This window comes from Caretta caretta, chromosome 2, assembly GCF_965140235.1.
Source record: "Caretta caretta isolate rCarCar2 chromosome 2, rCarCar1.hap1, whole genome shotgun sequence".
Lineage (NCBI taxonomy): Eukaryota > Metazoa > Chordata > Testudines > Cheloniidae > Caretta > Caretta caretta.
Window position 1 is genome coordinate 209936806 of NC_134207.1, and position 13725 is coordinate 209950530.

At 42.7% G+C, this 13725-nt stretch overlaps 1 protein-coding gene across 1 annotated transcript in view; it reads left to right on the top strand.

Annotated features, from left to right (window-relative positions):
- IGF2BP3 (insulin like growth factor 2 mRNA binding protein 3) overlaps nucleotides 1-13725 on the top strand; it is a 164451-nt gene that overhangs the window by 146066 nt on the left and 4660 nt on the right. The window contains exons 11-13 of the mRNA XM_048838380.2: nucleotides 1844-1963; nucleotides 6861-6935; nucleotides 12677-12808. Of these exons, the coding sequence (XP_048694337.1) occupies nucleotides 1844-1963; nucleotides 6861-6935; nucleotides 12677-12808 (327 nt within the window). The remainder of the gene's footprint in view (nucleotides 1-1843; nucleotides 1964-6860; nucleotides 6936-12676; nucleotides 12809-13725) is intronic.

Genomic DNA, 13725 nt, shown 5'->3' on the forward strand with positions numbered 1-13725 from the left:
TCTCGGGAACAAGTGCAGAGGAGCCTTGATCTGGTGTGTTCCACCTTCTGCAACCTGGGCCTGTTAATAAGTGAGAAAAAATCCACCTTAAGGGTGGTGCAATGAGTAGAGTTCAATGGGGCAATTCTCGACCCCACGTGAGCCAGAGCCTTTCTTCCAGAAGTGCGTTTTCAGACCATGGTTCTCACCTGCCTGCAGTTTTTGGGCCACATGGTCAGTCATGCCTGGCTCCATCTTTGGCCTCTGCAAGCGTGGCTGGCCTTGGTGTACATCCCAAACAGTCACGACCTAGACCAGGTAGTCAGGGTGCCAGAGCATATCTGGAAGTCCCTGAATTGGTGGGTGGATCCAGGGTCGGTGTTGGAGAGAGTTCCCTTCTCAGCCCCGTCCCCGTCGCTGACCCTGGTCTCTGATGTTTCAGACCTATACATTGTTCTTCCAGGATAAAGTCCAGTTGCGACCGCACCCAGCGTTTCTGCCCAAGGTAATTTCCTAGTTTCATATTGGCTAGGACATATACTTACCCATCTTCTTTCCAAAGCCTCATACATCAGATGAGGAACACAGGCTACACACCCTGGTTGACAGGAGGACACTGGCCTTCTATTTAGATAGAACAAAGCCATTCTGTAAGTCATCTGAGTTGTTCATTGCCGTGGCAGACAAAATGAAAGATCGCCCATTATCTGCTTGGAGGATTTCATCCTGGATTACAGCCTGCATCCGTTACTGTTATGAGCTGGTGAAGGTGCCTCCGCCAGCAATCGTGATGGCACACTCGACTAGGGCACAAGCATCATCAGCGGCCTTCCTGGTACAGGTAGCAATCCAAGAGATCTGTAGGGCTGCTACTTGGTCGTCTGTCCACAAATTCGTCTCTCATTATGCGCTTACCCAACAAGCTCAAGATGACGCTGGCTTTGGCAGAGCAGTGCTGCAAGCTGAAAGACCGTGAACTCTGAGCCTACTTCCATTGACACTGCTTGTGAGTCACCTAGAATGGAATCAACATGAGCAAGCAGTTGAAGAAAAAATGGTTATCTACCTTTCATAACTGTTGTTCTTTGAGGTGTGTTGCTCATGTCTGATGATGTCTGATATCCTGTGGTGAGATGGGATGGTCCTTGTGATTTTAGAAACTCTTAACCTTGCATTTAATTTAGAAACTCTTAACCTTGCATTTAATTTAGAAACTCTTAACCTTGCATTTAATTTAGAAACTCTTAACCTTGCATTTAATTTACTGTTTTGGGACCGCTGCCAAGACTCCAACTGTTACATAATCTTACACACGAGGGCTCATTGGCAGTTTTAAAGTTGGTTATTTATCATTCCAGATCACTCCTACGCAAAAGAAGCTGTAAAATGTATGTAACTCTAAGGCTTGTTATGCAATTTACGTGTCAAGGTCAGTGTAATTTACCTTCAAAATTAAACAAAAAGGAAATCTAGAAATAGTTCACTTATTTAACCTTCAGTCCATTTAGTTTTGCACACTTGCAACCATCTAATCTGCCCAGTCATAAACTGGAAAAACAGGAAAGTAGAGATGATAGGCAAAAATGAGACATCCCTTTAAAAAAAATCTCTCAATTACGGTCTTAAAGTGGAAATGTTAAAATCACAACTTTTTTTTTTAAGACTGAAAGAATCATCTTGGACTTGAATTGTTCTTTAATGTAAGGTTGGATTTCATGATCTTCATTAAACATTTAAACTTTACAGGGCATCAAAGATTTCTCTCATTTCCCTGCATGTGTGCTCCATACCTCTTTCCTGTCAGTCCGATTCATAATGTTCAAAAACATTCATGACATATTATTTCTTTCCTCCTTCTCCACAGCAACAGCCCGAGTCTGAAACTGTTCATCTGTTCATCCCAGCCTTGGCGGTAGGAGCCATTATTGGCAAGCAGGGACAGCACATCAAACAACTTTCTCGTTTTGCAGGCGCATCTATTAAGGTACTATTAACTTGACAAGATTTCTGTCTATTCCACATGATACTTGCAGCAAGTTTTCACAAATAACATTCAAGTGAATCTGTATTCTCTCCTTCCCTGCACTCCCCACATTGAGTTATGTGATAAATGGTATATTTGTTTATAAATTAAGCTTTAAATACTGGAGAGATAAAATAATTAGAATCCTAATGTTTTCAAACCTCTCTTGAGGTGTGAAATATAAGCTATAAAGAAAGCTACCCTGGTGGTCTCAACTTAGAAAAAGCCTTTAGTCAAGCCTTAATGATGTGTTAAATGCTTTCTTGCCATATTGTTAAGGCAAAAAACAGTACCTCTGAATTTTCTCTTTTAATAACAAATAAGTAAGGAAAACCTTTCACTACTGTGCTTTGTCTCCGGGTGCCCAATAAGGATCAGTCTGAGATATTAAGTTCTGGTGGCTCCACTCTGAAGTACTGGTGGTTGAAAATCCGTGCTGTGTATGCTAGGCTCCTGTGGCTGAACCTGTTATTTATCACCGGGTTTAACTGACATGATAGCTAAAAGAACCAGAAGCTGCTGGATCCTTGTCTGCACTCAGGGGATAGCCCCAGTTCAGCAATCTGTGTATCTAGCTGCACAAATGCTGACCCCTGAACGTAGACAAGGCCGAGTGCATATACCAGAGGAACTAATCCAGGGATTAAGCTTGATTTAGTTCAGACAAAACAATCCTGGCTCATCCATGCCCACCTGTAGGGTTAGCATCAATGCAGCTCTGTCAGTTAATGTGCTGGTGCTATTTGGGCTCCCACCAGTGCTGACACGAAGGCTGTCAAGGCTGATTCCCCACTCTGGCACTTGGAGTGCAGCAGTGGAGGCCGACAGGGATTCTAAAAATGAATACTGGCCATTCCAGGCTTACATTAAACTCCCAAGGTTGCAGTTTCTCTCTGACCTTGGATGGCTAGATGCTGCCAGCACCCAAATACAAAAAATCCCTTTGAAACCAGAAAGGCGCACTTGGGAATTCCTTCCTGTGGGGTACCCACTGGGGAAGAGCTGAGAAAGAAAAACAAAGGGGTTGATGTGGGACATTGTCTATAAAGCAGTTAGTTTGATTCAATGCATTATAAAATGTATCGAGAAGGAGGGCGATCTGGGCTCTATGTTGTAATGTGCTTTTGTAGAGCAATATTAGAAGTATAGCTGATCACAATTAGCAAGGAGCCTCTTTTTATGAGTTTTTCTCACACAGCAAATTGAAATTCTCTAATAAGGAATGATTATATTTCTCGTGTTGACCATGGTGGTTTTGTTTCCTTGTGTGAAAATGTTGCCTCTCCAATCTCTGTTGACAAGCATAGATGCGTCTGAGTACTTTACAAGCCTCCACTCTGGCTTCATCCTTTATTGTAGGAAGTTTCTTGTCCAAAGGTAATTCTGACAACTCTGTGCAGGCTCGCTCGCACTCTTGCTCTCTCTCTAGACCCAGAGAGCCCTGAATGTGGAAGACCTAGTGCAAAGTTTGAGGAGAGTGTGCAGGAGTTGTGGAACTCCTGCTTGAGTACAGCTCTACAGGGACTCACGTAGGCCCCATTTCACAGTGCATGGAGGGATGAGGCTGGTGGATCCATTATTACTTTGGCTGTTTTCCCCATCTCATTTCCGTATATGTCACCACGTTAGTGGCAGCTACTGCAGCCACAGAGTTGCAGCTTGGCTTGTGTAGGGATGAGATTTTGACCAAACTATTGGTAGTACATCTGTTTTAAAGTGAAGATTGGTTGCAGCTGGATTCCTGCTCTTCACTTGCCACAAATTCTCATTCTGTCACATAAATCAATCAAATGTTATTCCCTTGTTCTCAATTTACTTATTACCACTTTCCCAGCAACGAGGGATGTGGGGGCCAGGCAGCTGTGGAATCTGTGGGGGTGTGTGCATGCAGTCAGTGGGTCGAGATACATCGAGAGGTAGGGGTCTGTCTTGTTCTGCAGTGCTCTTTCAACAGGCATCAGATTTGGGAAGAGCAGGGACTGAGCATCCCTGAGTTGGGGAGCAGGAGTCAGGTAAGAGGAGGGAGGTCACTAAGTTTTCAGAAGCAAGAGAGGCTTGCACCAGACGGTGAAAATTTGCCTATTTTTAAAAATAATCCGGAAATCATGCTGCATAAATCTTGGTTATGAGGTGCTACAGGGAGCCCAGATTTTTCTTTATTTGTGTAGAAATAAACACACACCATAACAGTGGGCTGAATTTATTGCCCCACTTAAAACTTCTGAAAAATAACATCCTGTACTTTTGACATACGCTTTTCTTAAAAATCTTTGTTCTAATATTTCAGCAAAGTAGTATGTTCTGAATTATGAAACAACCTGTTCAATCTTACCTAAGAGTTTAAGGAACACTTGAGTAATTTTTAGATGGCGAAACTAGAAATCTGATTTTTTGTATGCAAGAATTGGGATATCCCTCTGTATATGTCTTTCTGGACCTGTTTTAGGTATGTACAGGATGGTGTGTATGGAAATATGTTTGAATCAGTATAATATCTACTTTTGTGCAGTGCTGAAGTTTATAGATCCAATAAAAATATTCAGCCATAAAATGGGATTTCAAGAATATATTTGAATGTACATGTTGCTGTTGGAGGGAATGTATAGGGATTCGTCTGTTTTTCATAGATGCTGTGAAATTTTAAATTAAAACGTCAGAGAAAACATTTGTGTATATAGATCTCCAACTTACACATTTCAAGGATAAGAAAGACAAAATTAACATTGAAGCTTTTGAATGTCCCCCCCTGCAGGCACTGTAATATTAATAGTGAGTGCTATTTTCTAGCCCCCAATGCTGTTTGTCTCCAGCTATACAGATAAAAAGGAAGAGTCTAAGATTTAGACTCTTCCATTCTGACCTGCAACCTCAAAGAAATTGTTTAAAAAAAAAAATTGTAGCATTAAAATAATAAAAAATGAAAATGAAACAGAAATGAAACAGACTTTATAGAAAATACTTTTCCAACATTGAATACAGGGGTTAGTGGCAAAAAGGATACCCTGGTATGAAATATCGAGTCTGTGTACAAATAAAATGTAAAGTGTCTGCACAAAAGGGAAACAATCTCAAAGATGTCAGTCTAACTTGGACAGAAATTATCTTCTCAAGCCGTGTTCAGTAAGCTAACTGCAAAGGTGCTTTGAAATTTGGCACCATTTAAATACTTTATGAAAGTGCAAGGATTTGGTCTGACTGTTCCTGCTGTTGGCGCATTTCCTATTTTGGTAGCTTAATAAACGTGCTGCAGTTATACCTGTATGTAGTTATAAAATAGCTAGTTAGATTACAGGAATTAATGTGCAAAGTAAATAGCTAGTGTGTGTTGTATCCTCCAGTGTAGGATATAATGTGAATGATTGTTAACCAAATTTTTGCTAACTATACTGGAATTGGAAAAGGTTCAGAAAAGGGCCATAAAAATGATTAGGGGTATGGAACAGCTGCTATATGAGGAGAGATTAATAAGACGGGCACTTTTCAGGTTGGAAAAGAGACGACAAGGGGGGATATGATAGAGGTCTGTAAAATCAGGACTGGTTTTACTCCTTCTCAGAACACACGAACTAGGGGCCACCAAATGAAATGAATAGGCAGCAGGTTTAAAACAAACAAAAGGAAGTATTTCGTCACACAACACACAGTCAACCTGTGGAACTCTTTGTCAGAGCATGTTGTGAAGGCCAAGACTGCAGAAGGGTTCACAAAAGAACTTAAATTCACAGAGGATAGGTCCATCAACAGCTATTAGCCAGGATGGACAGGGATGGTGTCCTTAGCCTCTGTTTGCCAGAAGCTGGGAATGGGTGACACAGCATGGATCACTTGATGATTACCTGTTCTGTTCATTGCCTCTGGGGTGCCTGGCATTGGCCACTGTGGGAAGACAGGATACTGGGCTAGATGGACTTTTGGTCTGATCCAGTATGGTGTTCTTATGTTAACCACAGTTACGTAAAAGTGATACATGATGACTAGTAATTTGTTTGAATTAAACTACAGCTGTTAAAGATGAAAAATGTCCCTTGGCTGTTGGCAAAGATGAAGTCCTGAACTGCTTAATACATTACCTGTTCAACACTGGCTATGAAATACTAGCTGCAGCAATGGAAATGTCAGTTGTGATAAACAAAGGATTCATCCACAATGTCAGAAGCTGGGTTAAATTATTTAATGCTATTGGAGTCTGGGAACAACACTCACAGAAATCTTATTCTATGATGAAATGAACTATTGAAGACTCTGTAGGCGTCTGTGGCTCAGCCCTAGTGGAGCTTAATTTTTTTTCCAGAAGACAAAAACATCTGTGTATCTCACAATCTGGAGGACTGTTTGGATATTACCAGCTAGATAGGTTGGAGCTTCCTTATCCTGATCCTGCAAGGAAAAGTCTTGCTAATGGGCAGAGTTTGTTAGAAAAATGTTCCCCTTTCTCTCTCTCTCTCTCTCTCTCCCGTTAGGACTTGTTTGATGGTAGCGAATAACATTAAAAATCTTGGTTGTTCAACCATGTCCTTCCCTGGAAAGCTCTCTCTTTATACTATGTACACACTGTCTATGAGATTTTACCATGGGCTACAGATCTTTTTGAGTGGCTATCCTTTTGTTTCATGCTCATGATTTTTCAGCAGTAAATTTGTGACTTAGCCATTTTTTCCGATAACAGTACATTCATTTAAAGAAAACAAAAAAACCTAGCATGACCAAAGCTTAATGCTGCTGGTATAATGAATGATTTTGCACTTGTGGCAGAATGGAACAGTTTTACTGAGATGGAAAAGTTCTTCCTTAAACTTAGCTTGCAGTTAGGCATCTGTCAAAACTAAGAAGCTGTGTTAATCTGAACTTTGTGTTCCAGATAGCTCCTGCTGAAGGACCAGATGCCAAGCTCAGAATGGTTATCATCACCGGACCTCCGGAGGCTCAGTTCAAGGTACTGTGTATGAAAACTTCCATCCCATTTGTCAATTTGTAGTGGGCTTTGCCCTGTAGGAGGAAACATACTGAAATACTTAACTGGAATGCACCATTTTACTCAGAACTTTAATAAATTGTTGGTATGCAGTGTAATTGTAGCCATGTTGATCCCAGGATATTAGTGGGACAAGGTGGGTGAAGTAATATCTTTTATTGAACCAACTTCTTTTGGTGAGAGAGAGAGAGAGAAGATCTCTAGCTACACAGAACCCTGTGCGGCTTGAAAGCTTGTCTCTCTCACCAACAGAAATTGATCCAATAAAAGATATCTCTTCCACCTTGTCTCTCTAATAAACATGTTGGTCAAATCATTCCTGTATTTTCTCCAAACCCCCCCGCCCCCACCCCCCACCCCCCGTCCTGCCAAAAGAAAAGTCATGAACCATGTGGGTAAAGAAACATATTAAGGGCCACAGCCCTTAAAGTTAGTGGAAGTTTTGCATCATTTCATTGTGATCAGAATTTGACCTTATAATAATTGCACACAAGAAAAAATAACCATATGACACCCATAATGGCTGGTTACTAATTATTTCTAGATAGAAATGCCTTTTTGGGCAGCTTTTCGGATGAGTGGAATGATTCTGATTGTATTTAAAATTAAATTACGCTAGGATGCCCCAACTATCATTTGCCTCTGTTAAACATATCAAATGGTTGAGCTGCCTTCCGCTTGAGCAAGGGTAACAGGTGAGTACGATATAAGTGCAGATACCAAGTTAATTTCAGTTGGAGAACACGAGGTAAGAGTGGATCAAAGGCTGAAATAGGTCACTCTGTCATATAGCAGCCTGATTGCTTTGCAGGTAAGGCCTGTAGCAGTCGGAAAAGTCACTCACAACTTCACATCATTGCAGTGCCGTCTTGCTCACATGGGTTTACAGCCATGCTTGTCCTTGAGTGTTAGTCCCTCTGTATATTCCACTGTGGGCATGCATGCACTGTACGCGCTTGGAGTTGGAAAATTCTTGAAAGCAGTGATTGTTGGTCCATGCACGTGTCCTCCTTTTCTTTGTGCCTACAATCAAGGAGATAAGGGGTAGAATGGACTGACCCCTGTTCCAGTTCCTTCTTTCCACCGTGTCGCCTGGGTCAGAACCTCCAGTGTCCAGCACTTTGTCTTCCTTTATTCTTCAATCTGCAAATATATAGTAAATAGTTTAGAATTTTATTCTATAGTTCGTTTTATAATTACATAGATTCCCTGTACCAGGGAACTCTGCCCCATTCTCCCCTCCAATTACGAGTACTGGACTATGCCCAGAACGCTGGGCTTCAAAATCTTTGCTGCTTGCCTGTGCTCCTTCTCAGTCCACGACAACCATCAATATTGCCTCGGGGAGGCTCACCTCATGGCAAGCAGCAGTATCTGCCACTCTTTCCCCAGTCATACTTATGAGGGTCTGAAACTTCATCTTCAGAAGTACCTAATGGAGAAAACAATGAGGCTGTAGTCAGACCCAGGCCAGGGGAGCCCCCGTATGTCAGCCTGGCTCAGCAAGGAGTGCACCTTCTGCCACGAGGTCTGACTTAGCAGCTAGGGAATCTACTCCCACAGATCCGCTGTTTGGGTCTTGTCAGGAAAGCAGGGAGTGTTCTTATAAACACGAGAGCAGATCCTTCTCTAAGTCCACTTCAGAGAAGTCGGATACAGCTCTGCCCCAGTCAAGCAAGTCTTCCTGCTCAGACTTAGAACGGGGTGGACAAACTACGGCCGGTGGGCCACATCTGGCCCATCAGACCATTTAATCCATCCCCCAGCTCCCGCCAGGAAGCAGGGTCAGGGGTTTGCCCCACTCCAGCCGGGGAGCGGGGTCGGGGGCTTGCCCCACTCCTCGTGACTCTCAGGAAGCAGCCAACATGACCCCCCTCTGACTCCTACATAGTACGCAGAGGCATGGCCAGGCAGCTCTGTGCGCTGCCCTGTCTGCAAGCACTGCCCCCTTAGCTCCCCTTGGCCGTGGTTCCTGGCCAATGAGAGCTGCAGGTGTGGCGCCCGCGGACAGGGCAGCGCTCAGAGCTGCCTGGCCACGCCTCGGAGCTGGAGGGGGGACATGCATCCGGGAGCCACTTGCGGTAAGTGCTGCACCCCTGAGCCCCCCCCAGTGCCCCAATCTGCCACAGCCTTGATCCACCTCCTACCCTCTGAACCCCTCGATCCCAGCCAGAGCCCCCTCTTGTACCCCAAACCCTTCATCCCCGGCCCGCACCTCCAGCTGGAGCCCTCACACCTCTCCCCCATACCCCAACCGCCTGCCCTGATCCCCCTCCCACCCTTTGAACCCATTGGTCCCAGCCTGGGGCCCCCTGCTGCACCCCAAAACCCGTGTCCCCAGACCCACCCCAGAGCCCTCACCTCTCCTCTCTCCCAACCCGGAGCCCCCTCCTTCACCCTGAACTCCTCATTTCTGGCCTCACCCCACAGCCCTCACCCCCAGCCAGAGCCCTTCCCCCCAGTTTTGTGAGCATTCGTGGCCCACCATACAATTTCTATACCCTGATGTGGCCCTCAGGCCAAAAAGTTTGCCCACTCCTGACTTAGAATGTCCCAAGTCTGAGTCATGACAAGACAGTCCACAAATCCAGGGCTCGGTTGGTACCAGACCACACTCTAGTAGCAACTGTGTCCGGTAGCAACTAAGCTTAAACACCAGGAACTGATGGCACTGACAAAAGGCAACCATTGGGAGCCTCAACCAGTGATAGTACCGCCTCTGCCTTGCCTGACTGTGGTGCAAACTAAACTGTAAACACTACGGCTCCATTGGTTTGGGCGGACAGGACCCCTTGCACTCCAGGGAGAGCAGACACTTACATTACACCTGATGACATTATTGATCTCCCTGATCCCCAATCTCCATTGTCATCAGGTCCTTCCTAAGGAAGGTCTTGACTCCACCAGCAGATGCAGCTAATGGGAGGAGTCTGTCCCCCATTATATCACCCAGCCATGGTTTCTCTCTGACAAAACTGTTGGTACCACCGATAGATCCAGAATCTGCATTTTCTTTCTTTAGAGGCTCTAAGGCTATATCTACACTACAGCTTACGTCAGCATAACTTTTGTCGCTCAGGGGTGTGAATAAGCCACCCCGAGTGACCTAAGTTACACCAACATAAGTTCTCATGTGCACAGTGCTATGTCAGCAGGAGAGCGTCTCCCTCTGACATGGCTTCTGCTGTTTGCAGAGGTGGTTTTATTGTGCCAGTGGGAGAGCTCTCACCAGACGTGCTGTAGCAGTGCAGTTGCATTGGTTCAGCTGCAGCACTGTATGTGCAGACATGCCTGAAACCAGTGGTTCTCAACCCTGGGGGTACGCCTACCCTGGGGGTACGCAGAGGTCTTCCAAGGGCATACCTCAACTCATCTAGATATTTGCTAGTTTTACACCAGGCTACATAAAAAGCACTAGTGAAGCCCGTACAGAGTAAAATTTCATACCGGCAATGACTTGTTTATACTGCTCTATATATTCTACCATAATGTAACGTGCATGTACACATTGTATTAGACATGCGTTTTATGTCAATTACTGATGTGTGCAAGTAAGTTAATTACATTGAAGTTGTCTTACGTATGCAGTTGCGATGTAAAAATGGATAGTTGTTGGGTTGGTTTTTTTTTAAAATTAGTTGCTGGAAGCGGCGGTAATAGTGACAGTGGCTTAAGATTTTCTTTAAAGCAGTGCAGGGGATTTAGTCAAACATCTTCCTTAAATGCCTTACACTGCTTTGAAAAATCTCAAGCAGAAGAGCGAGATTGAATGATTTCTACGGTTGGGCCTCAAGTTCCATGCCTTCTGATGTGTGCTTGTGAGTTTGAGACTAAATGTCTTTCCACTCAGGTATTTCTTCCTACAAAGACAAATCTAGCCCACATCTTTTTCTTTAGATAATTTGTTTGACAAGGGTTTAAATAGTCTTGTATGTTAAGATCTTGAAGACAGGTCCTGGATTTATCCAGCTATGAGCTGCTTTCAAATTAGGATGATACGGTAACTTCAGATTCCTGGCTTTTTGACTCTGTTATGAAAGAATGTAATTGAAGTCTAAAGCAATGCCTCTCAATCTTTCCCTACTACTGTACCCCTTTCAGGAGTCAGATTTGTCTTGAATACCCCAAAGTTTCACCTCACTTTAAAACTACTTGCTTAAAAAAATCAGACACAAAAATACAGAAGTGTCACAGCACACTATTACTGAAAAATTGCTTACTAACTCACTTTTACCATATAATTATAAACATAAATCGATAAGACTATAAATATTGCACTTACATTTCAGTGTATAGAGCAGTATAAACAAATCATTGTGTGACATTTTAGTTTGTACTGACTTCACTAGTGCTTTTTATGTAGCCTGTTGTAAAATTAGACAAATATCTAGATGAATCTATGTATACCGCCGGTTGAGAACCAGTGGTCTAAAGCACAAAGCAAATTCATGAAGTTTATCTTCCCCTGTTGTAGAACAAACCTTCATGGGAAATGGACAATGGAGAAGTTTACTTGACTCGTAATTTTGTGTCTCTGAAGTTTTAAAAGAACAGAAGGTTTTATTTGGCACATTTTAAGATGTTGGGGTAGTAGAAACAACATAAAAAACCCCTGCCGTGATTTCTTTCCTACCCATCACTTTTTGTGTTCTAGTCCTGCTGTGTACTGATGTGATTGAGAAAGGGGAGGGAGGTAATGTGGTAAATGGAAAGTCTCTATGACCTTTAATATACATCTCTTGGAGATCCTTTCCACCACTGTCCCATTGGACTCATTTTGTGATATAGCATGGGAAACGTCAACCTGATGTTGAAAGGCATAGGGTGTGGAAGAGTAATCTAATATTTCTCAAGATTGCCTGTGAATGACAGGGAACAAAGAAATAGTTGCTTGACAAGCCACTAAAATTAGTATATATCAACTCAGAGAAAATTGGAAAGGTAAGAGATTCAGCTTTCCACCTGTAATGGGCAAACCCTCCTGCTTTATTGTCTTATTGCCCACCACTACTATGTATCCAGTACTGCAATAGGGTGATGCATGTTGGTTAAAGTGACACAACTTCCAAGGTGCCACTCATCTCTATACTGAGAGACTTAATCTCCCACATGAAAAATGAAAAATCAGAGCTAACCTAAAGTAATATACATTGCATTTAGTTACTTGGTAATTAAATGTAAAGGCGTAAAACCTGGTGTAAATTAAGTCTTTGTCATGTGGTTTTGCTTTGAATTCACCATCCTCTGGAGGATGAATTTCAGAAACTTCTACTGCGTAAGCCAATAAACTCCTTTATGTTCACCCTGGTGATAATAAAAACATAACATCTGGCACACGGTTGTCTTCCCCCTTTGATTCTTTACTGCTGCTTTACCTCTAGAGAGAGACATTCTAACAATAATTCAAATGGCTGGATTATTTTACTGGAAAACAGTAGAAGGTTGTTCATTGTTATGCCATTACTTGATATTCATTGATGGCTTGTCAAGCCTTCTTTCAGGGTTTAACTGTGGTATCTTCTAGTTAGGAATCTGAACACTCCATTCATTTAAAAATAAATTACCAACTACTTTGATAAGAAAAAATCTTTTGCATTTGTACATAGTCAGTTTCCCTTTGGGTGGGTTTTAGTTTGCTTTTTAAAAGGTGACTTGATTTCAGAATGATGCTGTCCCTTTAAAAATATTAATTACTTTTGCAGGCTCAAGGGAGAATCTATGGAAAACTTAAAGAAGAAAATTTCTTTGGTCCTAAAGAAGAAGTGAAACTTGAGGCTCATATAAAAGTGCCATCCTATGCTGCTGGTAGAGTTATTGGTAAAGGAGGCAAAACGGCAAGTACTTGAGCAAAACCTAAATAATGGGACACAAGAAATCTACCTGAAGGACATTCAAAGTGTAGAATCTTCTCTTTAGCTAATTCACATTTTAACTCTTTGCATGTTAATTTCAAGCCTGTATGCTATTTAAACTTATTTCATTCTTTCGGGTTTTTCCTTTCTGCAGCCTGCAATTCAAGTTGGGTCAATTTAATAGAATTGCCTCTTTAAAAAACACAGGTGAACCACTGCACCTGCATGGATCTGCTTGTCAGTTGCAGGGCTTAAAATGGAAATACAGTGGTTCTTCCATTCAGAATAATAGATTCCTAATTAGAGATCAGATTCTGTAAAGTCTTTCTCGTTCCAGTAACTCTATTGACTTCAATAGGATCAGTTGCTTGAGTAAGGGTTTACAGGATCGTACCCAGTATGTATCAAGCGGATGGAAAATGAAAACATTGCTGGGCAAAGTTTTCCTGTGTGAAGCACAAATAGAAAATTTTGCTTTCGCCGTTGAGATGTCCCCTGACTGTGGAGTGCAGAATTTCACCCTGTTCTAGGAATGGTACTACTTTACTTTGACCTGCTGCCACTGCATAAAAATTAATTCTGTGAGGTACTGAATATCCTTGAGTCTTCCATAGATTTTTAAGTCCAGTAGGGACCACTGTGATCTAATTTGACCTTCTGGAAAGAAACTGCACAATTTTCACCAGCATGGATCCATCCTGTGGCATGGATCCATCCTGTGGCATAATGAGGCCTACACCCCACCTACTAAGAGGCAGGTGACTTGGACCTGCACTGCTACTATCCCATCAGACCCAAAGGGAGTTGAGGATTGTCAGGATTTTAGCCCTTCTTTAGAAATCCCCATGGGAACAAACATACAAGAGAGCTGGCCTTGAAGATGGTGCGTATGCAGTAGA